This window comes from Numida meleagris, chromosome 17, assembly GCF_002078875.1.
Source record: "Numida meleagris isolate 19003 breed g44 Domestic line chromosome 17, NumMel1.0, whole genome shotgun sequence".
Classification (NCBI taxonomy): domain Eukaryota; kingdom Metazoa; phylum Chordata; class Aves; order Galliformes; family Numididae; genus Numida; species Numida meleagris.
In genome coordinates, this window is record NC_034425.1 from 3,191,706 (window position 1) to 3,217,605 (window position 25,900).

The 25,900-nt window shown below is 52.8% G+C and overlaps 1 protein-coding gene across 4 annotated transcripts in view; it reads left to right on the forward strand.

The window, feature by feature from the left end:
- SEPT9 (septin 9) overlaps positions 1-25,900 on the forward strand; it is a 95,989-nt gene that overhangs the window by 14,858 nt on the left and 55,231 nt on the right. Inside the window, exon 2 of one of the 4 annotated variants that reach the window (XM_021414531.1) lies at positions 4,016-4,072. The exons of 1 other annotated variant lie outside the window; for it this stretch is intronic. In XM_021414531.1, the coding sequence (XP_021270206.1) occupies positions 4,016-4,072 (57 nt within the window). Of the gene's footprint in view, positions 1-4,015; positions 4,073-12,450; positions 13,314-13,571; positions 13,745-25,900 lie in introns of those variants that run through there. 2 more of the 4 variants (XM_021414533.1, XM_021414530.1) reach the window with 2 other exon arrangements.

Below are 25,900 nucleotides of genomic sequence, written 5' to 3' on the forward strand. Positions count from 1 at the left end.
ACACACTCCTTTTGAAGTTGATGTTGCAAGTGGATTTCAAGCTAATGGAACTGAGGCTGTAATTGTGTGGTTCACTGGAGCTGGGCTCGAGGTTACAGAGACATTTGGTCTCTGCAAACAGATGTCCTTCCCTCGTGGTCCCCAGCTCCTTTGCGACCTCTCTGTCACCTGCTGCTCCACTGACTCCAGGCTGTGTGCACTGACTGGAATGCTGATGTTGGGCTGTGATGTACAACACTGGGCCGTAATGTCCAACATTGGACTGTAATGTCCAGCACTGGGCCATGATGTTTAACACTGAGCTGTGATGTCCAGCATAGGGTTGTGATGTCCAACATAGGGTTGTAATGTCCAGCATAGGACTGTGATGTCCAACACTGGACTGTAATTTCCAACACTGGGCTGTGATGTCCAACATCAGCATTATTAGTTTGCAGTTTGGTCAGCTCTGACACTGAAAGAGCTGCTGAGGTGGTGTGCACAACTGTCTCTGTTAACAGCTCCCATCCTCCTTGTCAATGAAGTCTTCTCCAGCTGTTGTATCTAAAGACCTAATAGATCTTGTCTGTGTGGAGTAGGAAGGGATACATCTGCCTGTGAAGACAGTTCTCTTGCTGTTGGGGTGGTACTTGAGATATAGGTAAAATGAGAGGGAGTTCACACTCTGTATGGTCCATAACAGATGGTCCTGAGAGTATATTTGACACCCTGCTGCCTTTGTTCTGGGTGAAGAAGGAACCCATGTAATATGAGCTCCAACCCACCAGCAACTGCACTGAACAGAATAAGGTCATGCTGGCTGCTCGGGGGAGTTGGGACCACTTTGGGATGCCTCCTGCTGGTTTTGACCCTTTCCAACATGACCCTTGTTTGGTTTGGGTTCCTTTGTTTGGTTTTTGTTTTTTACTGGACTGTGTAGAGAGCAAGTTTCTGGGTTACATCCTCCGTTGTTTGTCCTCGTCCTGTGGTTTCTCTTGATGATGGAAATTAGACTCTTGTTCTTTGATTTCTTTGTGGTATGAGTGTAGTGGCATGGATCATCTACTGTGAGGAGAAAATAAATTTCAAGTAGCCTGTCTTGTTACTATTACGTGTACATTTTGTTGGGAATAGTTGGAAAAGTTGGGAATAAACGGAAAAGTTTGTTGGAACAGTTGGAAAATTTGGGATTTATCATGAAAAAGCTGTGATTTATTTTGGAGAATGTACATGCTGACTGTATTGCTGTTGTACTTCTCTGACACCGCTGACATCTTCTAAGTGCTGGTGTCAGGTTCAGCCAAGTCAATTGGGAAGGTTGCGCTGTAGTACGGGCAGTTTGCCCAGATACACCAGCTTCAGTCTCCCAATACTGGAATGCTTTGCACCCATGGTGTGTTACAGCAACAGCTGCAAGAAGCACAAAGTACTAGAACACTTAGCAACGTATTTGCTGTTGAGAGTGCTTTAGTGGGAATGGTGGTGATGGGTCGATGGTTGGTCTAGATGGTCTTAGTCATCTTTTCCAGCCTTAATGATTCTATGATTTCCACATGAGCCTGCCTGAGACCTCACTTGCACTGACATGGCCCTGTTGGAGCAGTTTTGCTTTCAGTAGTTGTGTTGGAGTACCCAGTCCAGCCTAGCATGCCTACAGTGCTGCTGTGCGCCAGGTGTGCCAGATGGTCCCAGCCTGCGGGCCTAGAGGGGATTAGTCTTTGATGATAAATGTGAAAACCTACTGCTCAGCCTCTGAGCCAAGGTGGGACTGAGCTCTGAGAAAGTTACGGTGCTGTGCTGCTGTCACACATCTGCTAGGCTGAATGAACTGTTCTTGGATGGACCTATTTTAGCTGTTGGACTCTTCCAGTTTGAAGTCATTCCACTGGAGTGTGGGAAAGCATTCCAAATTTCAACCAAATAAAGCACATTTCATTATGTCTCTTAGTCCAGTGCACTACATTAAATTTATAGGATGGCCTGAGGGCACTTGAACTGTGTTAAGAGGGAAGGCTCATAGACACCACGTCTGGGGTGGAAAGCATTGATTCTCGTCTCATAGCCCCATGGCCCCGAAGTGGGGCTCAGCCTGCTGCTCCTACACTATAAATAGAGATAACCCTGGAATGCTGTTGGTGTGCTGATGCTCCAATCCTGCCCACATCACTGGCTTCCTGGCAGCCTGCTCAGAGCAGCATATTTTTAGCTATTGCTTTCTTGTTTTTTGACAGAACTTCTCTTCAGTCTTGCTGGCCTGCCAGCATTCCCTGTTGATTATTATTGGCTTTCCAGGGCTGTCTGGATGCTGTCTTGGTGGAGGGGCCATGAGGCATCATGGGCTGGGGCTGCACGGTGCTGCCTCCTCCTTCCAGATTTGTTGGACAGCGTGGATGAATTGTTGGTTTCCTCCTTATTTCCCCTTCTGTTGGGAGGGGATTAACAGCATTATTATGTATTATTAATACTGTGTGACGCAAGCATTGGAGCAACAGCTGTCGGAAAAACTTCCTTCTGATCCCGTCTCCAATACAGATCAGTTTATCTTGCCCACCTTTTTGCTTACGTATTTAAAAAGATTGCAGATAGCATTGGCAGAGTAGATAACAGGCTTCTCAGAAGCGTTTGCCCAGGGATACTGCTCAGCCGTGCATGGGTGCTGCAGCGGTGCCGTGCGGATGCTCCAACCCATGTGTGTGTTTTTCCACTGCTGAAGGGAATGAAGCCCATTTCCTACGTGTGATCCTGTCCAAGCCTGTAAGCTCCTCGCTCCGCTTCCATCCTGCTTTGCCGCAGACTGGATGAAGCCTTTGAACATGAAAGGATGTATTTAACCAGCTCAGCATGACTGCATATCTGCCTTCTTTAGCATGCCACCCGTCAGGGATGTTTTTCTCCGGGTTTTGGGCAATCTCTAAAGCCAGATTTCAGTGCACATCTTGCACGTGTATGTATGAGGCAGAGGTGCTGCTTCTATGTGCCAGGACCTGAGTGCTCTGTGTCTGGAGAGGGGGGACTCAGAGCCCTGCTGAGCACAGGAATCGTGTCTTTTCCTTCTTTGCCAGAGAATCAATAGGCATTTGAGGGCGGAATAATTAAGAAAAAATCAGGGACTGTGGTTAAGAAAAAATACATGACCCCGGTTAAGAGTTTTAATGCTGATTACAGTGCACGAGCCCCTTTCTCTGTGTCAGTAATGGGCAGCGTGGGCTGAGCGATGCGCAGAGCAGTGCGGTGCTTCGAGCTGCCCTGTGCCACCACGGCTCCCCGGGAGCAGCCCTGCGGCTCAGCCACATGGCTTCGTAGGCACAGAGGCTTTTTATGTTAAAAGAGGGAAGGCAGAGAGAAAATACACGCGCATATGCATACACACAAGCAACAGTTTCTGAGCGTGAGGCATTTTTTCCATGCCGAGTTGCCAGGCAGTGCTTTTCCCTTCCCTCCCTCCATCCCAGGCTCACTGCTATGGACGTTTTCCTGCCTTTTATACTTTTTTTCCCTCTTTTGTGTACGATGCAGACTCCTACAGCTGACAAGGTTTGTAAGGGTGAGGCTATGTTACATGCTGGGGGATGTGTTGCAGCTTATTTTAATGCTATTTTAATCCTTTTCCTTCTTCTCCAACAGATTGGTGAGAAGATACTTCTTTAAAGTCAGTCACTCCCAATTAAACAACACCGTCACAGAAAAGATTTGGGAGACTTTTAGCAGTTTGCAGAGTAGAAATTCCTATTAAAAACATTGGTGTGACCTGGCTGGGTTAGGGCTGAGCTGGGAGCCCACCAAGTCCCATCCCTGTGCTGAGATGATGGAAGGACACGGGAGCCCCTGCTCCTCCTGCGGAACCCCCAGAAGGAAATCTCTATACAGGGAAATCATAGTGTCTGGGGTCATTGCAGAGCACAGCATCCCACATTGAGGGCTCAGTCCATGTATTTCTTTCCTGCCCACTTTTGTTGTGCTTAAGAAAGAGAAACTGAGGAACATGCCATGTTCACATGCTCTCCCTTGGCTCATGCAAACCTTCTTCTTGCTGTAGGAATCACCCGGACCTCCAGCGGGAGACTGCGCAGGCTCAGTGACCAGACCAGCCCCAGTGAGTTGCATGGCTCTTTCTTTTTCAAACTTCCTCATCCAATAAAAAACAAAACCAATCAACAACAAATGCAACCAACCAATTAACGACAAAGGGGTTGGGAGAATGGAATGGGTAACTCCTGGAAAATGCAGCTCCTATTTGGTGAAGGCTGCTGATAAATGCAGAGTTCCCTGTGCAGTAGCAACAGAGTAGCATTTATATAAAAGAGAGCAGTATATATAAAATAACTGTGAAAAGAGAGAGCAGTGTAAAATAAAAGATTAATTACTTACTGAATAATGGATCCAGAGAGAATAATTAGAAAAGCCCATCTCAATTTCAGGGGTCTGACAGGAGGTAACAGAAAGCAGGAATGGCCCGAGGTTGAAATACAGCTTTAGTAATTAGCATCTTGTTCTTACTCTCTTTAGCTATTATTTTTTATTGGATGTGGAGATTTATGGATTATACGTGCTTATGACTAAATTTACACTCCTAATTGCAGTGTAATGTTTCTGAAGCTGTTTCTGATTCAGAAGGAAGCAGGTGGGAGGGGTTCCTTCTTGGAAGGTGTTTTGCAGCCTCTGGGAACGCAGCGGAGCAGCCGCAGTGCTTGGGAGCACCTGAGTCCATCAGCTCTGCGGTCTGTGTGCTGGTTGGGCTGCACAGAATTCATAGAATCATTAAGGTTGGAAAAGAACTCTCAGATCACCACACCCAACCCCAGCCCACCCCCACCATGCCCACTGACCACGTCCCTCAGTGCCACATCTCCGTGGTTCTTGAGCACCTCTAGGGACGGTGACTCCACCACCTCCCTGGGCAGCCTGTGCTGATGCTTCACCACTCTTTTAGGGAAGAAATTGTTTCTAATATCCAAACTGATGTACAGCCTCCCCCGTGGCATTGCCTCATCATTTTCCCTGGGGTGCTGCTGCTCACCTCTGCTTGCAGAGAACCCGCTTGCCTGCTCCATGCCCAGCGCTGCCCACATTGGGGTTGGGGCTTCCATCCGCTCCCATTCCCTCGATCTCTGTCACTCACAGTTGCTCCCTGTGGGCTCTGTTTGCTATTTCAATTCATCTTCTCAGCCCTCATATCCTGTCTCAGCTCCCAGATGGATTTATCCAAACAGTCGTTGTCAGCTTTTCCCTCTGTGATGGGGGGAGGAGAAAGCCACCCTCAGAAGCTTTCCTGCAGCACTGACCTCAACATTCTGCTGTACTGGGGAATGAGCACATGTGGGATGGGGATTAGTCACAGGCATCTGGTTTAGGGCACACTTACGGGCTTTGGAAGCTGTGACACTGCCTGCCTGGTCTTCATCAGAAGTAGGGACAGGCCCAGAGCTGTTGCAGGTATGGCACAGACACGGTGACAGGGTGCACGGCACACTGTGATGTGGTCCTTGCAGCTCTGGAGCCTCACAGTCATACAGCATTGAGATGCTGTGATGTATCAGTGGATGTAAATGTGGTCTGATCAGCCTTTTGGCCACAAACTGATATAAGATAGCTGGAAAAATGCACTGTGTAATAAATCAGTGTGGAGTCAGCGTTCATCTGGGTGCTGATGGCGGCAGGAGCAGAGAGCTGAGCTGCAGCACAAACGGCAAAAACTGCCCTGAAACGTGGCCACTGGTGCAGAAGCTGTGAGTTTTGAACAGAACTGCATGTTTATCTTCTGTGTGTGCAACAACAAAACTGCAGTTGTAGCCCTCGCATCGCATGTTTTCCTATACATATGTCCGAGGACAGAAAGGGGAATTGGTACAGCTCCAAAGGTAACTGGAGTGTGGAGAATCTAAATTGGAAGACACAGCACATTTGTTCAAGCTTGTTTTCTTTAAACTCTAATTATATACTTTTCCACTTTTTTGGTGAGAGATCTTTTAAATATTTTTTTTTTTTTAAGTTAAAATGAAATGAGCAACTCAGTGCTCCATTTTACATTGCAGTAAATATTTATGACTCTATATAACTGCAACTCAATTTCCCCTTGTTTCAGATCCAAATTTTCCCCTCTGCACATCTGGCCCTGTACCCAGAAGCTTTTATTCCTATGCAAGATAAATTGGGACTGGGATGACTGAGCAGTGGCTGTAAATGAAGCGTCACAGAAGGGGGTTGTTTTGGGCTCTTTGCCACCCTAAACAAAGAAAGGGATGACATGCATTTCCATAGCCACTGACTCTTGGAATCTAGATAGCTGCACAGTCATCTGCAGACCATGCATATCCCTGGGACACGCAGTGACACTGGGACCCCAAATCTGGCTTCTTTTTGGGAACCTTGTTTGATGAATCCTCTTGGTTTTTCTTGTGATTTTGAAAGCAATTGTATGGCTTGGCATCCAGCTCAGGGAGCAGCAATTCTGAGAGTTCAGAGCTTCAGTTTTTGTTTCGTGTAGGACTTCTGAGTAGTCCTGGGTAAGGCATTGCGGTGGGACACATCTGGGCTTCTTGGTGGTCAGTGGAGAGAGCTGGTGGCTATCCAAGTGTCTGAGAGCAGCTATTTTAGGACAGGAAGCATAGGCTTCTTGAAGGAGCCCATGTCCCCATAGGATTACAGGGAACTATGTTTTCTTTGGGGTGGTCTGGCTGCGGGGCTCCAGCTCCCTGTGTGGAGCAGCGCTGTCCTGGTGTGCAGCCTTCAGCCAGACCTGGGCTGGGAAAGTGACTGGATTTGGCACCGTCACCCCCCAATTGAGACATGAGACTCTGCCGATGAGGCTTGAGCTTTGTGAGTGGGTTGGAGGCTCTGTTCAATGTGCAATTGGAAACAGGCAGAGAGGGAATGGGAAGCCTTTCATGAAAGGCTCTGTCAGAGGGCAGGGTTGGCCTCTAAAATGCCGCTGTCACCTGATTTTTGGTAGCTTGGGGTAATATTTCTGCAAGGTTAAGAACAGTTAGGGAAGTTACTCCCACTTCATTTTCCTCTAGCTGTACGTGATGGATTTGAAGGAGAGAAATATTTGCTGACATTTGCCATCTCAAGTAGAGCTGTGTTCCCAAACAGGCAGAGAGTAGCCCCGGAGCAGCTGGTGTGGAAGGTATCAGCATCGGGTTCCTCCTGGCTGCCAGCTGCGCTCTGGACTTCGATTTTCTTCCAGGCTGCAATTTGGGTTTTGCTAAGAGGAAGGAACTCTCCATTGTAAGGATAATATAGGAGGGTTCAAAAAAGGTATACTTACTGATGTAACTGAGCCAGCATATCCCTCCTGTGCAGGTATATGCAGGAGGGAGGGGGATGCCATCCCATTCACTGCTCTTGCACCGCTGTTATTTCAGGTCAGGTGCTTTGTTTGTGAGAAACCCCAAAGGGGGAGGAGGGGGACAGGTGCCTCTGCTTTCCTGTTTCAGCCTTTGTCTCGCTGTTGGGCTGTGTGGAGCAGGGCAGGGGCAGGCTGCCAGGGCAGCTGCAGCCACGCTCCCATCCCGGGCAGGCAGTGCAGCCCTGTCCTGCAGCGTCAGCAGCTGGCTGGGAATCAACCACAGCTTGTCTCGGGGCTTTTTGGAAGCGTAATTTAGAGAGGCATAAAGCTCAAGGCCAGCTATCTGGGTTGCATTACAAATGGGCACTCATTGATGTCATGAAACCCATCATTGGAGTGGTCGGTTTTATGCTGTTTAAATACTTCTATTGGGACTCCCTCCAGGCTTTATAGCCGTGTCAGGATGCTTGGATTTTGGGGCATGTTGAGCCCCTCACCCACCCTTTAGGTGGTGCCAAGCTCTAACGCAGCTCTAACTTCAGGGCTGTGAAATTAAACAAGTGCTTGCTGAAGGGCTCCATGTCTAATGACACATTCATCTCCTTGTGGAAAAGGCTCTGGCAGTGCCAGAAAAGAGCCATGCTTCCTTCATTATCAGCCAGCCAGGGGTGGTGTGTCTGTGTGACTCCTTACCAGAGCTGTTGCACAGATACTTCTTATTTCTTCCCATTTTGCTTTTCCCTGCTTAAGCCTGGTGGTTTCCCTTTGACAGGAATTGGTGTTCCCATTTCACAGAGGGAGACAGAGCAGCAGAGATGCTGTAAGCAGCGCTGTTTGCATTGTCCATGAGGCTGGGGGTCCCTCTGGGGCACTGAAATGGGAAGCTGTATGTCCTGGTGGGGGGCTGTGGGCACTAGCTTCAATTGGAGCATCCCAGATTAGTGAACCCTGATGAAGTCAGATGTTGCAGTGAGGATCCCAAATGCATGCAATGAGTTTAAGGTAAATATGGCAATAGGTTGTGCTGTTTCCATCTCTTGGTTTAGTCCCTTGGCCTGAGGACGATCTCCTCTCTATGCTCAGTGTCCAAGAGAGCAGCTTTAGAATAGTGGCAATATAAGAAATACCAAAAGCCAGGGGCTCCCAAGTCAAGCGTTCATGACTACAGTTATGTAAGCTAATTCAGAGTGCTATAAAAACCATTAGGTTTCCTGAGTTGTTTTTCCCCAGGGAAATACTGCCAGAACTGACAAATCCCTCCTGCAGCTCAGGTGTGGGCACAGCACAGCCCTCTGTGTGCAGCCGTGGTACCCCAGCCCTGGAGGTGCCCAAGGCCAGGCTGGATGGGGCCTTGGGTGACCTGATCTGATGCCTCATTTAGTGGTTGGCAGCCCTACCTGTGGCAGGGGGTGGAACTGGATGGTCTTTAAGGTGTCTTCCAACCTGAGCCATTCTGTGATTCTGTGATGCCTGAGCAAGTGGAGCTGGGAACTCCTGCACTAAGCTTCTGTCCAGACCTTCAGCTTATCCCAGCCTTGCTGAATCCTGCCTTGGTTTCCTGTTGGCTGTTGCATCCCCGGGCTGTGGGTGCAGTGTGCTGCTGGGAGCTGGGGGAGCCTACATCTCGGTGCTGTGATGTTTTCAGCCCAGACTGCGCCTTTCACCTTGGCAGAGCTGCAGAAGAGTTAACCCAGGATTTTTGGCCGCAGCCTGGTTGTGTTGGACGTGTCCCTAGATGAGGTCATACACATTTCTTCGGGCAGTCTCTGTTCCCCTTTGTTCCCAGCCCCACTCTGGGCACACCAGCTGCGCAGCTCTCTGTGCCAGCGAGCGTCCCCATGCACACTCACCGCTCATTTCCTCGGGCTCCTGGTGACAAGCCTGGTGACATGTGTCCTCTCCGTCCTCCTCATCCCAAGGGTGAAGCAGTGAAGGGTGAAGCCAGGTCAGCCTGGAGAGTCCCTTTCTGCAGCAGTGCAGCTCCATGCACGTGTCTCTGCAGGAAAGCCAAATCCCAGGCAGCAAGAAGTTAATGTGGGAAGGCTACTCTGGGCTCAGGTGCTTGGTTTGCTGCACGGACACACGTCCTGTGTTTGCATAATGCAGACACGTGGAGCTGCCTGGGGTGGTCCTTTGGGGATGCCACGTGCTTCAAGTGGAGATGTGCATTAGTTAGTGTGCAGGAGGGAATGCTGGCTGTTGTGCACAAGCTGAGAATTAAGGTGTAGTGATTCCTTAATTACTGGAATTGAAGGAAGGCTGGTGTGCCTTGGCCTGGTTAGGGTGTGCTAACTCCTGCAGTGCTGGTTACCTACGCTGCTGTGTGTGGTCACATTTCTCTCTGTTGGGTATGTGCTTCTCCCCATGGTGTTTTTGTTCCTCATCTTTTTTGTTGCTGAAACGTCAATTTGTAAATTGCCCTTGGGCATGTTGGCAGAGCTCATGGCTGCTCCGTTTTCCCTCTTCCCCTCCATCGCGGTGTCCCTCGTCACGTGGGCAGAGGCGAATTCCCCAGCCCTGGCTGCACACCACAGGCACGCCGTGAGCCTCCTCAGCCGCACATCCGGCGGTGTCTGGCATTTCCCAAAACCCCTAATTGTGCCTTGGGCAGAGAGCACCAATTTGCTCCTTGCTATATTTATCCTGCGCCCAGGACAGGAGCACAACCCTTCTCTGGGTTGCAGCAACCTCTGCTATCCACACAGGAGTGGGGATGAAAGTATGGAGCACAGAAAGCCAACTGCACCCTGGGCTGCACCCAAAACAGCATTGCCAGCAGGTCAGGGATAGGATCCGCCCCTCTGCTCTGTGCTGTGAGACCTCACCTGGAGCACTGCGTCCAGATGTGGAGTCCTCAGTATGGGAGAGACTTGGACCTGTTGGAATGTGTCCAGAGAAGGGCCCCAGAAATGCTCTCAGGGATAGAACAACCCTACAAGGACAGGCTGAGGGCTGGGGCTGTGCAGCCTGGAGAAGAGAAGGCTCCTGGGATTGCTGAGAGCAGCCTTCAGTATCTCAAGGGGCAGCTGTGAGAGAGAAGGGGACAGCCTCTTTAGCAGGGTCTGTGTGATAGGACAAGGGAAAATGGTTGCAAACTAAAAGAGGGGAGACTTAGACTGGATATAAGGAAGAAGTTTTTACACCACAGGCAGTAAGGCAGTGGTGGAGGTTGCCCAGAGAGGTGGTGGTGCCCCGTCCCTGCAGACAGCCAAGGTCAGGGGATGGGCTCTGAGCACTGATGGAGCTGTGGGTGTCCCTGCTCAGTGCAGGGGATGGGACCTGATGGCTTTTCAGGGTCCCTTCCTACACCAACCACTCTATGGTTCTGTGAGGCATGGGTGATCTCCGGGGCTGGGCCAATGGCAGCAAGCAGTCCAGGCAGGTTGGCAGCTGTTGAGGATCCTGGAAGAGTTAATGTGCATCAGGAGGGAGCGAGCAGTTCTCCTGCACTGCCTCGCCTTTCGCTCTGTGCTGCCAGCTGCTATTAATACTTCAGCACATGAGTGTTAAAGCGCAAGCACAGAGCCCAGGGAGGATATGCTCGGGATTTCCGGCAGTTTGAAGCTTTCAGGCAGAGAGGTTGAGAGCCAGCACGGAGGAGAGCTGGAGCAGGGGCTCTCCTTAAAGATACATTCCTCCCTAGCGTGGACAGGATGGGGCGAGATGTGTGCGGTGTTTGAGCTTGGACCTGTGTTTCCTCATGTGAGAATGCTTTGCTGAATGGAATCTGAGTGGTGAGGAACCTCTTGCACCACGTTTCTCTGCCCCTCCAGGCCCTGCAGCTCTCTGGCACCACTGTCAGTGCACTTGGAGGCCCTGCTCCCTGCACCAACTTGTAGCACTTGGCCTTCCCAGCTCACTCAGCAGCAGGGCTGGGTTACACGCTGCTGCCAGAGACTGCAGCTCCTACCAGCTCCAAGCTCCACATGGTGGAGTGATGTGGCTGCACCTTTAAAGGGAATCTGCAAAATTTGCTTGAGGACTTGAGTCTGGATGAGAGCATCCACCCTGAGGTTTTATGAAATTAAAGTCGAGGTTCATTAATCATCATTTGGATTCACTTCACTGGGTGTCTTGTACCAATCTGCAGGAATGATCCCTTTGCTCTGCTGCTCCTGATCACCTGGTTCTCAATGGGTTAAAATCCCCAGGCTGAAGCATGCGTGCTGCCCATCCCTTCTTCCTTTCCATTCACCTTCTTCCTTTCTTGGTACTTCCCAAGTTTTTCCCTTCCTCTGCAGTGTCAGCCTGCTTATGGCATAAGGCACATGGCCATGAGGGCTGTGGATGGTGGTGAATGCAGAGGACTGGGTTTTGTGCTGTGCTGGGACAGCAGCTCCCCTGGGCTCCTGCTTTGTGTTGGGCACCTTCACAGTGTCAGGCAGGAAGCGTGGTTTGGGGCTGTGCATGGGAAAGTTTTGCTCATTGTCCCCTCTTAATGCCTTAGGCACTGGTAGCAGGAACATGCAAAGCATTAATAGAGAAAGAGCAGGAATTTGGGAAGGAATCTAAGCCTTCTTGCATAGTGAATAACTCATGCTCTGACTGCTGGGGATTAGAACTTTCCTAAGGCATGGAGCATCCCGGAGATGCCTCCTCCACTTTGGCTTTTTCTATCCGTAGGGCTGCTGCTGGCCTGACTGTGCTGCTTGCCAGATGCCATGCAGCGTTTGCTTTGTTCCCCCCTCTGATGACAACAATGCTCCATCAGCTGCTCCATGGGGAAACACACACGTTTGCTGGGATTTTTCACGTTGCCACTGGAAAGCAGTGCAAAATAGGTGCAGGCTGTGAGCTCCAAGGTCCCAACAAGGGTCCAAGGGCTGCAGCTGGCTTGTCTGCTGGTCCCGGGGACAGAGACTGTGCCCTTGCATCTGGCTGAGTGACTCAGGCTGCAGGATGTCAATAGGCACTTGCGGTGGGTGGCACGGGGGGGTGGCTGTGGGCAGTCAGCTCCTCTGCTCAGTGCTCCCCATCTCCCACACCAGTTCTGTGCTGCATTTAGGAGGACATCTGCTGCATCCCTGCACTTTGGGGGCTCGGAGGAACAGCGGCGACCCTAGGGTTAGCAGGGGGTCATCCCCGCTGCGTGCCCAAAGGCTGGGAACAGGGGGGCACGGGGCAGCCCCGTGTTGCAGCCGCAGCCCTGCTGCCTGCCCTGGCCGATGGCCAAGTGGAAGTTTCCGCAAGGCCGGCCCATTGCATCCCTCCGTCGAGGCTGTGCAGAGGGGACTGCCAAGGCAGAGCGGGGAATCCTCGCCAGGAGCAGGCGTGAAGCTCTCCGGCGGCTGCAGGGGAGGGTCAACATGTGCAGCGAGCAGCAGCCCGCGGTGCTGTGCTGGGAGTGAAGTCAGCCTTCATCAGCCGAATAGTTTATGCATGAATCGAAACTTCAGACCTGGCAGGGTGGAGGGAACGCGCAGGAGCTTTGCTCTTCGCAAACGCTCTCGCCAAGGAAGGAGGAGGGGATAGAGGAAATAGCAGCAAAATCAGGCTGGGGAAGCGGGGAGAGGTTGGAGACGCTGGATGAGTCGTTGGCGCTGTTATTGCGAGGAGCCAAGTTCCCTAAGCATCTCCTGGTGGATATTAACAGAGAGCTGCGAAGAGCAGAGAGCTCCCCCGGACGCTCACGAGCTGTGGCTTTAAGACTGTTTCACAGAGGACTTGGGATTTCCATTCTTCCTGCGCCTGGTGGAGTATTCCGGGGAGTTCCAGGATTTTGGGGTCATGCACCCCCTTTTTCCTCCTTCTTCCTCCTTTCTCTTCCTCCCTTCCTCTTTCTTTTCGTTTCAAAGAGACAAAGCTACTTCAGTTTGGAGCACAAACATATGATCAGCACATGGAAATGTGGTAATTTGGATGCATTCATGATTGCAACAGATTGAAGAAATTAGACCAGACAAAGAGCTTTTTTTGGAGGAGGAGGAGGCAAGGCAAGGAGGGAGGGAGAGTGGGTGAAAGAAGGGGACGCCACCGAAAAAAGGGACGGCCGTGACACGCGGATGCTAAATATATCCCGTAGTAATGGAGAGGGACCGGATTTCAGGTAGGCTATCGATCTTTAATACGTTCTATTCTGCCTCTGCCCTCCTACCTTTCCAGCAGCTTCTGCACTTTAGGAGGAGCAGCAGCCCCGCTCCGGCGCGCGTTCAGCACATTCCATTATTTATTTATTTTTTGCAACATTTCCTTTTTGCCTTTTTTTTTTTTTTTTTTCCTTTCCCCTTTCCCCTTCCTCCTGAGCCCTCCAGACAGAAGGTGGTTCCAGCAGAAACCAGGGGGGGAGCGAGTGGGGGAAAAAAGAAACTGCTCTCCAAGTCTGGATCTCATTTGAGTTTCTCTCTCCCCCCCCTCTGTTCCCATGTGCCGTGCGGCGCGGGGGGATGAATGCTGAGCCTGTTAGCTCCGAGCTGCCAGTCGGGAAGAGGGAGGAAAAGCGCCGAGCTCTTGGCATGGAGACGCATTTCTGCCCTGAAGGTTGGCTCCTGAGTGTGTGCGTGTGCCTGTGTGCTGTGGTTGAGCTCTCTGCCTGCCCTGTGCTACCGCCTGCCCAGCTGGGATGGATGTGGCCCCAGCTGCTGCCGGGCATCCTGCTGCTGCTGCTGCTGCTCACCTGGTGGAGCCTGGGGTGCTGGGGTGGGCATGGATGGAGGGAACTGAAAGAGGAGTGACTCACTCCCATGCAAATCCTGGTGCATGTCTGAGCACTTCTAAAATGCGCTCCCGGGTGCATCTGTGTCTCAGCAAGCTGCTTCTGCAGCATGTGCAGGGTGACCGTAACCGTAACCTTTTCCTCCTAGCAGCAGGGAGTTGGGGCAGGCCACACCGCAAGGCTCTGTGCATGGGACCAAGGAGGGAAGGCAAGGGGCAGGGGCTGGTGCTGGGAGCCCCAGCGGGATGTCACCGTGGGTGTCCGTGCTCCGTGCACAGCTGGTGGGCACCAGCCTGCAACTGGGCGTTCCCAGCCAGTTGCCGGGCATCGCTGCTGAAGGGAAACCACAAGGATGAGAGGAAACGCTCATCCAGGGTGGAGCGAAACTGCGGCCAGAGAAAGCTGCTGCCATGGCCAACCCCCAGGCAAAGCTGCAGGGCCCCATCTGGGTACATGTGGAGGGCCCCAGGAAGGGCACTTACCTGCGGGAGCACCTACCGCTCCTCATCACTTCTGCAGAGTGCAGGTGATGTCTCCTCGTCCCTCTCTCCGTCTCTCTTGTTCACGCTTTCTCCTCTGGTTTGAGCCACTTCAAAGCATTCCTGAGAGCTGCTCCTGGGGCAGAGGCAGTGCTGCAGGCTGGGAAGCCCTCTGCTGCTGTGTGCAGGGATGTGGGGGGTCAGAGGGCTGCAGGGTGGGTGCAGTTTGGCCTTACACACCTCCTGGTGCGTTCTCTCTGCAGCCCTCGTTCCCTTCCCGCTGCTCAGTGGAGGCTTTGCACAAGGACTGATCGCTGGTGTGGTGGTGTGACCTAGGGCTCTTTGTTGCAGAGGAGTGGTGAAGGTGGGTCTCTCCCACCCACCAGCTGCTGTACACAGCATGAGCCCTCGTGCCTGGGCTGTCTGTCACTGCTCCCAGGAGTTCAGTAGCACAGGGCAGGAAAACCTTGGGTGAGCATGTCCGTGCAAAGGTGCTTATGCTCATTCCTGGGGTCACGAGTGATGTTTGCAAATTGCCTGTGTCCAAGTGCATACATGTTTCTCTGTCCCTTGCTGGAACCGGCTTTTCTGTGAGTGGTGCAGGTGTGGCACCACCAGGGCTGCAGGCAGGCACAGGGGCAGGCACAGCTGAGCACGACCAGCCCTTACGCTAAGGCACTGTGCCCACAGGGCTTGGCACAGGATGGGCACATGGCCGCCGTACCCTGCGGGATGGGAGAGCTGTGCCAGCTGTCTCAGCACCATTCCTGATGTGTGCTCAGCATGAAATACAGGAATACGGGATAGGGGGATGGGGGAAGAAGGGCTGTTCCTGTCTATCCTAATCTGGAGGGGCTGAAGGAGATGTGTGGAGGAAGATCCTCAGCGTGGCAGCAGCAGAGGGGCTGCAGAGAATGTGAAACCTATGCATGGGGGCATAGGAAATCAGCTTTAATTAGGTTCTTTGTGCAAAATGTGCCCTCTCACCTGGGAGGAGAGGAGCAGGCTGCAGCTCACCCATTCAGGAGGTGCTCCTCGCACCCCATGGCTGGGCCGGCACTGCCCCCAGTGCAGCAGCGCTCCGACCTCAGTGACTAAACCGAAACATGACTCAGATGAAAGCAGATCTGTGCAGCGCTGGGGGCTGCGTTCGTCACTGCTCTGGCCCTGAGCATGCTTTTAATTAGTACTCTGCTGTGGGTGGGAAGAGCTGACTCTTGGGCTGACTGTATTGCTGCCGGATGGGGTGAGGGCACCTCGGGGCGGGTGGGAATTGGGCCTTTCTCCTCTTTGAGGGCTGTTTTCCCACAGCTGCTGGAGCTCAGCATGTCCCATGGGGTCTCCTCTGCACAAGGACAGCTCAGGCTTTCCTGCAGAGGAGCAGCGTCCCTGGTCCAGCATCCCATGCTGACGACAAGCACTTGGGGTGAAGGCACTGAGTGCACGGGGGGATGCTTGAGCCGCTCCGTGGCAGCAAGGTTTCCCTGTCCCTGTAACAAGGCACCAGGCTCCAGTGGTGCCTTTGAGTGCAGGTATAGAAAACATCATCTCATATAACCTGATCTTTCCTTTGAATCTGGTTAACCCCCCCCCCCTCACGCATTTCCACAAGCTAATACTGCTTAAAAAGACAAAAATGAGTTTCCAGGCATCCTGCTCCCGCGGTTTGGGGCCGGACAGCTGTGCTCAGGGGCTGCTGTCCCGCTCACATCTGTGCCTGCTCTCTGCCTTTCCAGATGGCTCTGGTGGCAGCGGGGTGCTGCTCGGCTGGGGGCAGCTTTCCCCAGCAGATGGCTGTTTTCATTAGCCCACAACTTTCTACAAAGCCTTAATTGTTATTGCCACGGGGCCCTTTTCTTCTTCTTAAAAGAAGAGTCTGGTTGCTGTGTTGATGGGGTTCCCATGGGTACATGGGAAAGGAAGTGCCATCTCCCAGGTAAATTATTAATGCCACCTTTACTACTGTACCTAGAAGTGACTAGTAGTGATTGTGACACTTGATTGCAATGAGTAGCATGTGCTCGGCGGGGCCTGAAGCGGGCTGGGAGAGCAGTGCGTGCTGCGAGAAATCTGCTCAGCTCCAGAACAAATGAAGTGCTATGTAACCCACTGATGATCATTTCATACTCTTTCAGTTAAGCAGAGTGCCACCTGTGGATACAAATGTATGTCCATGTGTGCATGTACGGAGTGTAACAGGCAGAGACAGCAGCTCTCAGACCAAATGCACGAGGACAGGGCACGTTCAGTGGTCCTCAGAGCCACATGGGACATACCACGTGCCTGGGCAGAAGGAAAGGAGAGGTCCAATACCATGTTCCTTAGGAGGGAATGTGCTGTTCTGTCGTCTTTTATCCAAGCTAATCTCTACAAAGCGAGAAGCGGGGCGGCAGGGTTGGGGTTGCTTCTGATCGCTTCAACTGTCTTTTCTGCTTCAAGATTTTTGGTGCTGCTCCGATTCCTGCTTAGCGCCAACGCGCGTTGTTTGCTGCGTGCGGTGTGTGGTGCTGTCCCCAAGTGCTGTGCGCTCCTAAAACCACCTGCAGCTTTTTTTTCCATCAGCATTCTTCTTCGAGCACCCACCTTCCTCCACCTCCCAGGTGCTGTCACCTGTTGTGACCTCAAATAGGTCAAACAGGTTCCCCCAGGCTGCAGCGTTGCCACCGCTGTGTTTGCAGCGTGCTGCGTGCTGCTCCCAGCCAGCTCCTGGCTGCCTGCTCCCTCCTGGCCGGTGTGTGCATTCCCGCTGTTGTCTGAGGCATGTCAAGGTATGAAGCATTATCCATTTCCTGATGTCTGCTTTACATTTGCTGGAACTGCAGCTCATCCCCGTTAAATACAAGCCCGCTGTGGCACACCTCCCGCCTGGCCGTGCAATAACAACGTGCACTGCTGAGCGTGGCTGACCCCGTGCAAGAGCTGCCCTGCCCCGTGCTCCCCAGAATGGCTCTCAGCCTCCAGCATCACGATTCCCAGGCTGCCAGGCCGAGGGAGGACAGTTCTCATGCAAGTCAGGGCTCTTCCAAGGTCCAGCATACCACAATGCTGAGTAGGAGCAAGTACGTAGTTAGGGAAGTATGTCTGGGTCAACACATGTCTTCTGTTGCCTTAATGAGCTCAGAAGCACAATATCTTTGTCCTATTGGCTTCTCCACGTGGTGCTTGAGCTGTGTAGCTAATGCATAGGATTACTTGTTAGGGAGCAGTGATACCTCGTGCTGTGAGCATGGCAGTGGGGCAGCAGGTCCATTGTAGGGCTGGTCTGGGACTTGAGAAACTCTGGTTTAGATTTCAGAGGGTTGGATTTCATAGCTTCGTGGAATAACCTGAGTTGGAAGGGACCCACAAGTGTCATTGAGTCCAACTTGCTCTGCCCCAGATTTTTTGTATATCCATTGGAAAACACACTTATGCTCCCATTGCCCTGGGGCTTTGAGGAAGGATCTTTGGGTGTCTGCCTTGTGGCTGGGGGTGGTTGGAAATGGTGAAGAAAATGAATTAGTTTTACAAGCAATAATCACACAATAAACCCGAAAGTGGATTTTTTATTTTATTTATTTATTTTTTTTGCTAAGCCTGATCCATATCCACGTGAAGATGGTGCTGCATAAACAGCTCTGTGTCAATTTGGTGATGACATCACTGCCAGATACCTCATAAGCAAAAGCAGTAGTGCTTGGAGTGAATTCTGGGTTCCAGGGAAACGGATGTTTGGGGAGATAAGCGTGGTTCCTGGGATGTGAGATTTGTGGGATTTCCTTTCTGTAAGTGCAGGACATGCTTTTTGCTCGTGACAGATTCTTTTTCTGCCCAGGGCTGCACGCTGTGGGTTCTGAGTCCTGGTGCTGGTGCAGTGGCTGGCGTGGGGGGGATGTTGGGGCTGGGCAGCGCTGAGCTGGGAATGTTGTGTGAGAACGGCTCCATTCCTGGTGCTGCTGCAGCGCTGCTGGAGAGAGCCCCGCTCCGTTCAGAGCTCTTTGGGTACTGACCTGGAGACAAGCTCCTGACGCTCTGTACTGAGATGAAGGGAATTGCTGAGGGCTGCACATGTGTCTCCCACTTCCCAGTGCAGAGACCCATTAACCTGACCACGTTTTCCTTAGAGAAGAGGCCATTTAATAGCTTCAGCTGGTCTTTGCAAAGCTGGACTCTGTAAAGAGCACCCAGAAACTCCCTGCTGCTTTCAGCACCTGAGCAGAAGGGCTGCCTGCAGAAGCCCCTCGGTTTGCTTCACTTTGCATCTGCATTGCTCTGAAGTGTGGCTGGGCTCAGGGCCCAAGGGTCTTGGGGTGTCTGCAGGGCTGCGGTGCGGGTTGCTCCTGGCCAGGTTAACCACGACCCAGTGGGCTCTGCAGCTGTGTGGCAGCAGGATTTCTCGCTAATTCCCAGCAGCCTAAGGATGGATCATAGAGTCAAAGTCTCACTGAGGCTGGAAAAGACCTCGAAGGTGCCCATGTCCCAGCCCACCCCCACCATGCCCACTGATCACGTCCCTCAGTGCCACATCTCCACAGTTCCTGAACACCTCCAGGGTTGGTGACTCCACCGCTCCCTGGGCAGCCTGTGCCACTGCATCACTACTCTTTCTGAGAATGAATTTTTCCTGATATCCAGCCTGACTCTCCCCTGGTGCAATTTGAGGCCATCACCTCCCATCCTACCGCTGTTACCTGGGAGCAGAGGCTGACCCCCATCTCGCCACAACCTCCTGTCAGGGAGATGTAGAGAGAAATAAGGTCTCCCCCTGAGCTCCTTCTCTCCAGACTGAGCCATCCCATTCCCTCATCCGCTTCCCACAGGAAATGTGCTCCAGATCCTGCACAGCTCCATTGCCGCTCTCTGGACTCGCTCCAGGGCCTCATCCCAGAGCCTTCTGCCCCAGCTCCGCTTTGGCACAGCCCCTTCGCCCCAGGGGCTCTATCCCCGTCCCCACGGGGCTCGGGCTGGCTGCGGGGCGTCCGCGGGGCCGGGACACGCACGGGTGGTGGCAGTCATCGCTGTGCCCCACTCAGGGCCGTTAGGTGGCGGTGTGCGCTGCGCAGCGGCGGCCGGGGACCAGCGCAGCCCGGAATAATGGGTCAGGATTAAAGCCGCAGCGGGAGGCAGTGATGGTGCGGCAGCTGGGAGCCGGGCTTGGGGTCCTGCTCGTCCTCTAAACGGCTTCGTGTCCTCGTGTAAATCCTTTAACACGTGTGCCCCAACTTCCCACGTGGAATGTGAGGTAGGTGCTTTCTGCTTTTTCGTAGCCCAGCATTTTGGGATGCTCTGCTAGACGGCTGCAAGGGGTTTGTCCCTGTGGAGTTGGGAATTTGAATTCTGTCATGCTTACATGGGGCAAGGATGGGGCTCTGCATGGGGTGGAGGTAATGGCTGGGGCTGGTCTGAGCTGTGGGGCTCAGCACTAGCTGTGTGTTGGGCTGGAGACATGAATCCTTCCCACTGGGCCCATCTTTTCATCCGTGCTGGGGAGCATGGGCCAAAGAGCAAGGACATGGGATTTGTTCCTCTTGGACTTGATGTCCATCTGATGGTCAGCATGGGCAGGGGAGGAGCAGGCAGAGAGCACGCTGAATTTGTCACCCCGAGTCTCCTTCCACTGACCCTACACCATCACAGCTTTGCTTTCTTGCTGTCCTTTTCCTTGTGGCTTCTCTTGCCTCCGTGAGGTCAAAGGGAATTGGAGCAAGCAAGGCTTGTAGAAATGCTCACCAGGAGGGCTTGCATTTGGTGATGTACTGGGACAGGGACAAAGCAGAGAAACCTTAGAGCAGAAGAACTGCTGGGTATGGAGGCAGGAGGTATTCAGTACTTAAAGTATTTAATGTTTCTTTACCATTTTACACAATTGAAGGAGAGAACTGCTCAGACCCAAATTTGGCTGCCTAAAAGGGGCTTGTTGCCACCCATATTGGCAGCTGCTCTCCAGGGAAGGGTCCTCCTGGAAACGGACAGGGTTGGGGAACAGTTGGTTGTTTGTGTTTGAGGGGTTTGTTTTCCAGAAAACTTTAAAAATCCCCCGTGGGTGGAGAGGGAAAGTGAACTATGGAAATTAATTGCATGTCTCGTGCTCTGAAAAGAAACACACCCTGGGGAAGGCAATATCCTTCACGGGAGGAACAGCAGTGTTGGCCACAGACCAGGAAACCCTTCCGTCCGCACTGCCCTATGCACAGGGGCTGAGTGCTGCAGCAGTGCCTGGCTCCCTGCAGAAGGGCTGTGCTGGGGCCTGGCTCGTGTCCCTTTGCCCCTGGGGACACCCACAGCCTTTTTATCCCATCGTCAGTCCCGAACTGGGTAAGATCCACTTCTGGTGTCCTGTGCTCGCTTCTGTTGCTGCTTCCTTGCCTAGGAGCTATGTGTGGGTCCATGGCAGCTGCTGTGGCTGTGCCATCGCTGACCACACCAACTCCACACTGGGCCGTGCCCCTACCATTGAGATCATGGCTGTATTTTGGAAAAAGGGAAACTCTCCTGCTTGCAGGGTCTGGAGGCAGCTCAGAAATGAGGTCCTCTGCCTTCAGCTGGAGAAGAAACCTAATCTTGCCCGGCACACAGATGAGGAGCTGAGCATGCACGGGTGCAGAGAAAGGGGACAACTAAGAGCGGGTGATGTAGGGAGAGTTTGGTCGTGGTGGCTGAAGGGGTGTGAGGAGCTGCATGGATGGAGCACTGCGGGCTGCTCTGAGCTGGGGGATGGAAAGATGGAGCACATTTGTTGGGAAAACCAGATGTGAGAGGCAGGAGGAGCATCTGAGCACTTTGCAGCAGTAGGAATGGGGCTCACGCTGAACTCTCCCTTTTTTGGCTTGGTGCCCTCCTCCTACTCCTCTCGTTTCCTCCCAGCAGAGCTCCGACCCCGATCCATCACTGGCAGAGCTCTGCTCCCCAGCTCTGCAAGGAGCCCCCTGTGGAGGGAGGTTTGCTCTGCTTATGGGGTGATGTGGATCCTCGGGGAGCGTGAGCAATGTGCAGGCAGCATGGCCCTCAGCAGCACTAAGTAATCACCCAAACACAGCAACTCACCCCTTTTCCTCAGGGGGTTCCCCCATGCAAGGCTGGGGCTCTCTGGATGGTCACTGGTGCTCTGTTTCTGGTTGGAGCCCCTCTGTGCCCTGACAGCAGCAAGCACTGTGCAATGCCAGTAATGGGAAATCCGGTTCTGTGTCAGAAGTCCCATTCAAAGGCACCTTGGCTGTGCCAGGGACATTCTGGCTGATGGATTTTCCCATGAAATAAGAAGTGCTAGCTGTTGACATACGAATGGATCTGAAGTGAAAGCTTTTACCATCAAATTTTGCTGCTTCTGGCTTAAAACCCTTAGGGCACAGTGATGTAAAATCAGGGATAGCTTCAGGGTCAGAAGCTGTCTGAACTCGAGGAGTTCACATTGTACGCTGAGTTGAACTTCAGAGTGCTGCTCCTCTGAACTAGAGTTTTCTAACCAATTACCAGCTTAGCATCTCTCTGTCTAGATGCAAAGAGACAGAAATAAACCCACTGCTGGCTGAGGCTGTGGTGGATGCGTGGGTAGGAGACTTTTCAAGCAAGCCTGTCCATCACTTCACCCACCAAAAACACCCCCTTCATGGCCCTCTCCGTTCATTTTGCAGGAACCAAAGGCACCATGCTCAGGTTTTTCCTCTCCATGGAAGCGTAGGAGTGGTGTTTATCTCCATGCTGGCAGGCAGAGGAGGATGCCCCACCTCTGGGAGCTCCCGGGGCTGGGTGGAGCGGGGAAGCAGGACATGGGCTTTGAGGAGCTGTGTTCCGTGGGCTTGCCTCAAAGCCAAGGCACTCTGAGACATGGAATGTGTTTGCAGGGGCCCTGGGGAAGGAGGGTGACAATAAATCTGGGTCATAAATAATGGCCCCTTGCCCTTCTAGGGATTTTTGACACGCTGTGCTTTTCTGACAACAAATAGAGCAACAGGCTGTAATCCTTGGGGGCTCTTCTTGGCTCTCAAGCTGAGAAAGCGCTGGCTCCAAGTGGGCTTGGCTGCAAGGAACTCCCAGATCTGGGTGTGAAGATCAGAAGGGAAAGGCAACACAGCACAGATAATGCATCGAGGGGCGTTTCCATTGCCAGGCTTGGAGATTTTGTTGTCCACCGCGTTAGACCGTGAGCCTTGGCTCTGTGAGGCTCCTGGGGATGCCTGGCTGTCCCAGTGACCTGGCAGTGAGAGGCACCCAAGGGGAGTGCAGACCAAGCACACCCTGAGTGCCTAACAGATCTGACTGCTGGGGCAGGAAATGCATCCTTGGGTGCTGGTGTGGGCTGGGGGAGCCCTGGTGATGGGAAGAAGATAGGCATCCTGTCTGCCTTTCGATGTGACTGCAAGATAGTTACAGTCTTGTGTACAATGAGACGTGCAGAAAGGTCCCCAGCTTTGAGAGCTGTGCAGGAAGCCCCAGCCAGCATGGACACCCTTACTACATCTGGTCTGGGACAATTCTGGCTGGAAGAAGCCCAGTTCACCCCATTACTCATCCTTCGTACACACAGAGCACTGAGATCTTCCCGACAGACCCTGGCTGTGCCTCTCCCTAGGGCTTGTGCCCAGTCCCACTTGCTGTCTCCTTACAAGATGAGGTTTTTATTTTGCTTTATTCCTTGCCAGCCTTCTTTGAGTTTTGCCAGCTCTTCTCCTTATTAGCTAAAAGCTGCTAGACATAGAAGGAAAGCGCTGCATGTAACGTGCCTTTTAAATGCCTAATTCAGGAAAATCGAGAGAATTGTTTGCTAGCAGCACTCCGTGGGGGGGGGCGTGCTGGGGGAGATGGCTGGCTCTGGGGATGGGGACGGCTTGTCTTCGCATTCTTAAGAACACAGATACTCGGCATTTCTGGCGTGCGAGAACGGGGCTGGACTATTGCCTTCTTTAGCTGCTGGAAGCCATCCAGGCTGCCAGTTCCTGCAAGCTCATCCTGTGGTTTAGTGGATAATACTGATCCTTGTTCGACTCCCACGCTTTTGTGCCTTGCAAGCGGGTAGGGGAGGCTTTGCAGGGCTTGTACAGATCCCAGCTGTGGAAAGCAGCATGAGCGCTCATTACGCTGTGGAGTGCTTGCTCCACGGTTTTAATGAAACGTTAATTGTTACACAGGGATGACCTTGAGAACCATGGCAGGTTGTATCTGACCAGCATGTCTGCAGGATGGAGGGTGGTGGCTGCAGCTGAGGAGCAATGGCTGTTTCTCTGTACCTAGCAAAATGTCTTCCCAAGTGCATTTACAGGAGCTCATCTTCTGCTGACATCTCCTCCGCTAGGATGGTGTTGGTGTCAGGGCATGGTGCAGGGAGCGGTGTGCAGTGGGGTTTCTGCGAGCAAGCGGAATGTTGGCTTTGGTGCTGGGATGTCCCGTGGGCTCTCTGCCCAAACTGGTGTCAGAGTGCAGCTGCATCCCCCACGTCAGGTGCAGAAATTGGACTTTAAGTCAGACGGGGCTCCCAAAGCTGCAAACATCAAAGCTTTTGGCCATGTCTGACCTGGGATGCTATCAGGACTTCAGGCCATGATAGCAACCTCACCATGTCCAGGTGAGGACAGGATGGGGGCTTCTGGAAAGAGCAGGCAGCACACAACAGGGCAGAATTTGCAAGCGAGCTGTGCAATTCTGCCTGTGCTCCAACTAAATCTGTGGATATGGGGCAGATATATGAGGTGAGCAGATTGAGGTGTGAATGTGGCTGGCAGCAGACACCGATCATGGATTAAACATATGCATGGCAAGAAAGAGGCTTTCTTGGAGCAGACAGAGAGGGCTGTTGTTGCCGTGCAGCCATATTCATCACCAGCCCCAATGCTGACATCGTTATCAACGTGTTTATATGAAGCTTGGCTGCAAAATAGCTCATCGTCCTCAAGATTTTCCAAGTGAGTCTGTAGCTTTACTAAATGCTTCTTTTGCTGCGTTGCCAGGAGCTCTCCTGAGGCGGTGAAGGAAGTGCCCTGTGTGGCCAGAGCCATCCCTGGCCCAGAGGTCTGATTCCTGTGTGTCTTAACTCTGCCTGCAGGCTGGTGGTGACCAGCTGGGCACCTTTTTGTCCCAATGGTCATAGAATCACTGAATGGTTGGGAATGGAAGGGACCCTCAAGGCCATCTGGTGCCACCCCTGCACTGAGCAGGGACACCCACGGCTCCATCAGTGCTCGGATCCCATCCCCTGACCTTGGCTGTCTGCAGGGCTGGAGCACCACTATGGGCAACCTGTGCCACTGCCTCACCGCCCTTATTGTAAAAAACTTCTTCCTTATATCCAGTCTAAATCTGCCCTCCTTTAATTTGAAACGGTTTCGCCTTCTCCTATCACAACAGACCTTGCTAAAGAGTTTGTCCCCTTCTCTCTGATCGCTCCCCTTGAGATACTGAGAGGCTGCTCTCAGCTCTCCCCAGAGCCTTCTCTAATCCCGACTGAACAGGCCCATCTCTCTCAACCTGTCCTTGCCATGGAGGTGTGCCATCCCTTGGAGCATTTTTGGAAGGTATGCAGGAACAAAGCCCAGCTCTGGCTTTTTATTCCCTCATTTTAACATAAACGTTGTCTGAATTGGTCTGCCCCATTATTACATGTCTGGGAATAACAGTACCCCTTCAGCTTACAGTCAGAGGCGATGCAGTGTGCAGGCATCCCAGGAACTCCTCGTTTGATTAATTTCTGGGTGTGATGGCAGTGTCCCCGTTTCATGGGAAGAGGCATTTGTCCCCACACCCTTTTCCCTGCTGGGGTCATGGGTGTGAGCGGAGCCTGGGCATTGTGCAGGTGGAGATAACACAGCACTGCAGTGTCACTGCACGGGAGCCTGCCCAGCCCTGGGCAGGGCTGGACTTCGCAGCGGATGGACAGAGCCTTTTCCTGTCTGGAGCTCAGATTGTGACAACACCTCGTGGAGCCAAATGTGAGCTGACACCCACAGCCATCCCATCCTGCCCAGGTGCATGTCCGGATGGCGATGTGCTGCTGGAGCGCTTCCAGCCTGCCCCAGCCCTGGGCCCCCAGCTCAGCACCTCCCCAGTGCTTCCCCATCCCTCTGCTGGGGGTCTGCCTGTGGGGAGCTGCTCCCCTCCCTGCTCCTGGCTGGCTGCGTGCCGCCTCGCTCAGAGCTGGTGCTCAGCCCCCAGGCCCCTTTCCATCTAGGGCAAACGCTGAGAGGCAGAAGGCTGCTTTTGGCCTGCCTGCAGCAGCTCTCTGCGCTGATTTTGGATCCTCCTTAGTGGAGGCTGACATCCCCCACTTCTCCTGCCCGCGTGTGCCAGCTGCCAGGGGGTTTGGGGATGCAGTGCTGGGGCAAAGTGGGGGAAGCATGAGGTGCCCTGCTCTGGCCACAACTCCATGCTGACTGTCCCTGCGTCCCCTGGCAGAGGGGAAGGTGATTAGAATTAAAGCAAAGATGGACCCTGCCCGTGTGCCTGGTCTCAGTGCAGGCAGCTGGTCGAACTTTGGGTGCTCTGGGATGGGTTAGCCCTCTCTTTGCCATTTGCAGCTCCCCTATCCCAGGAGCT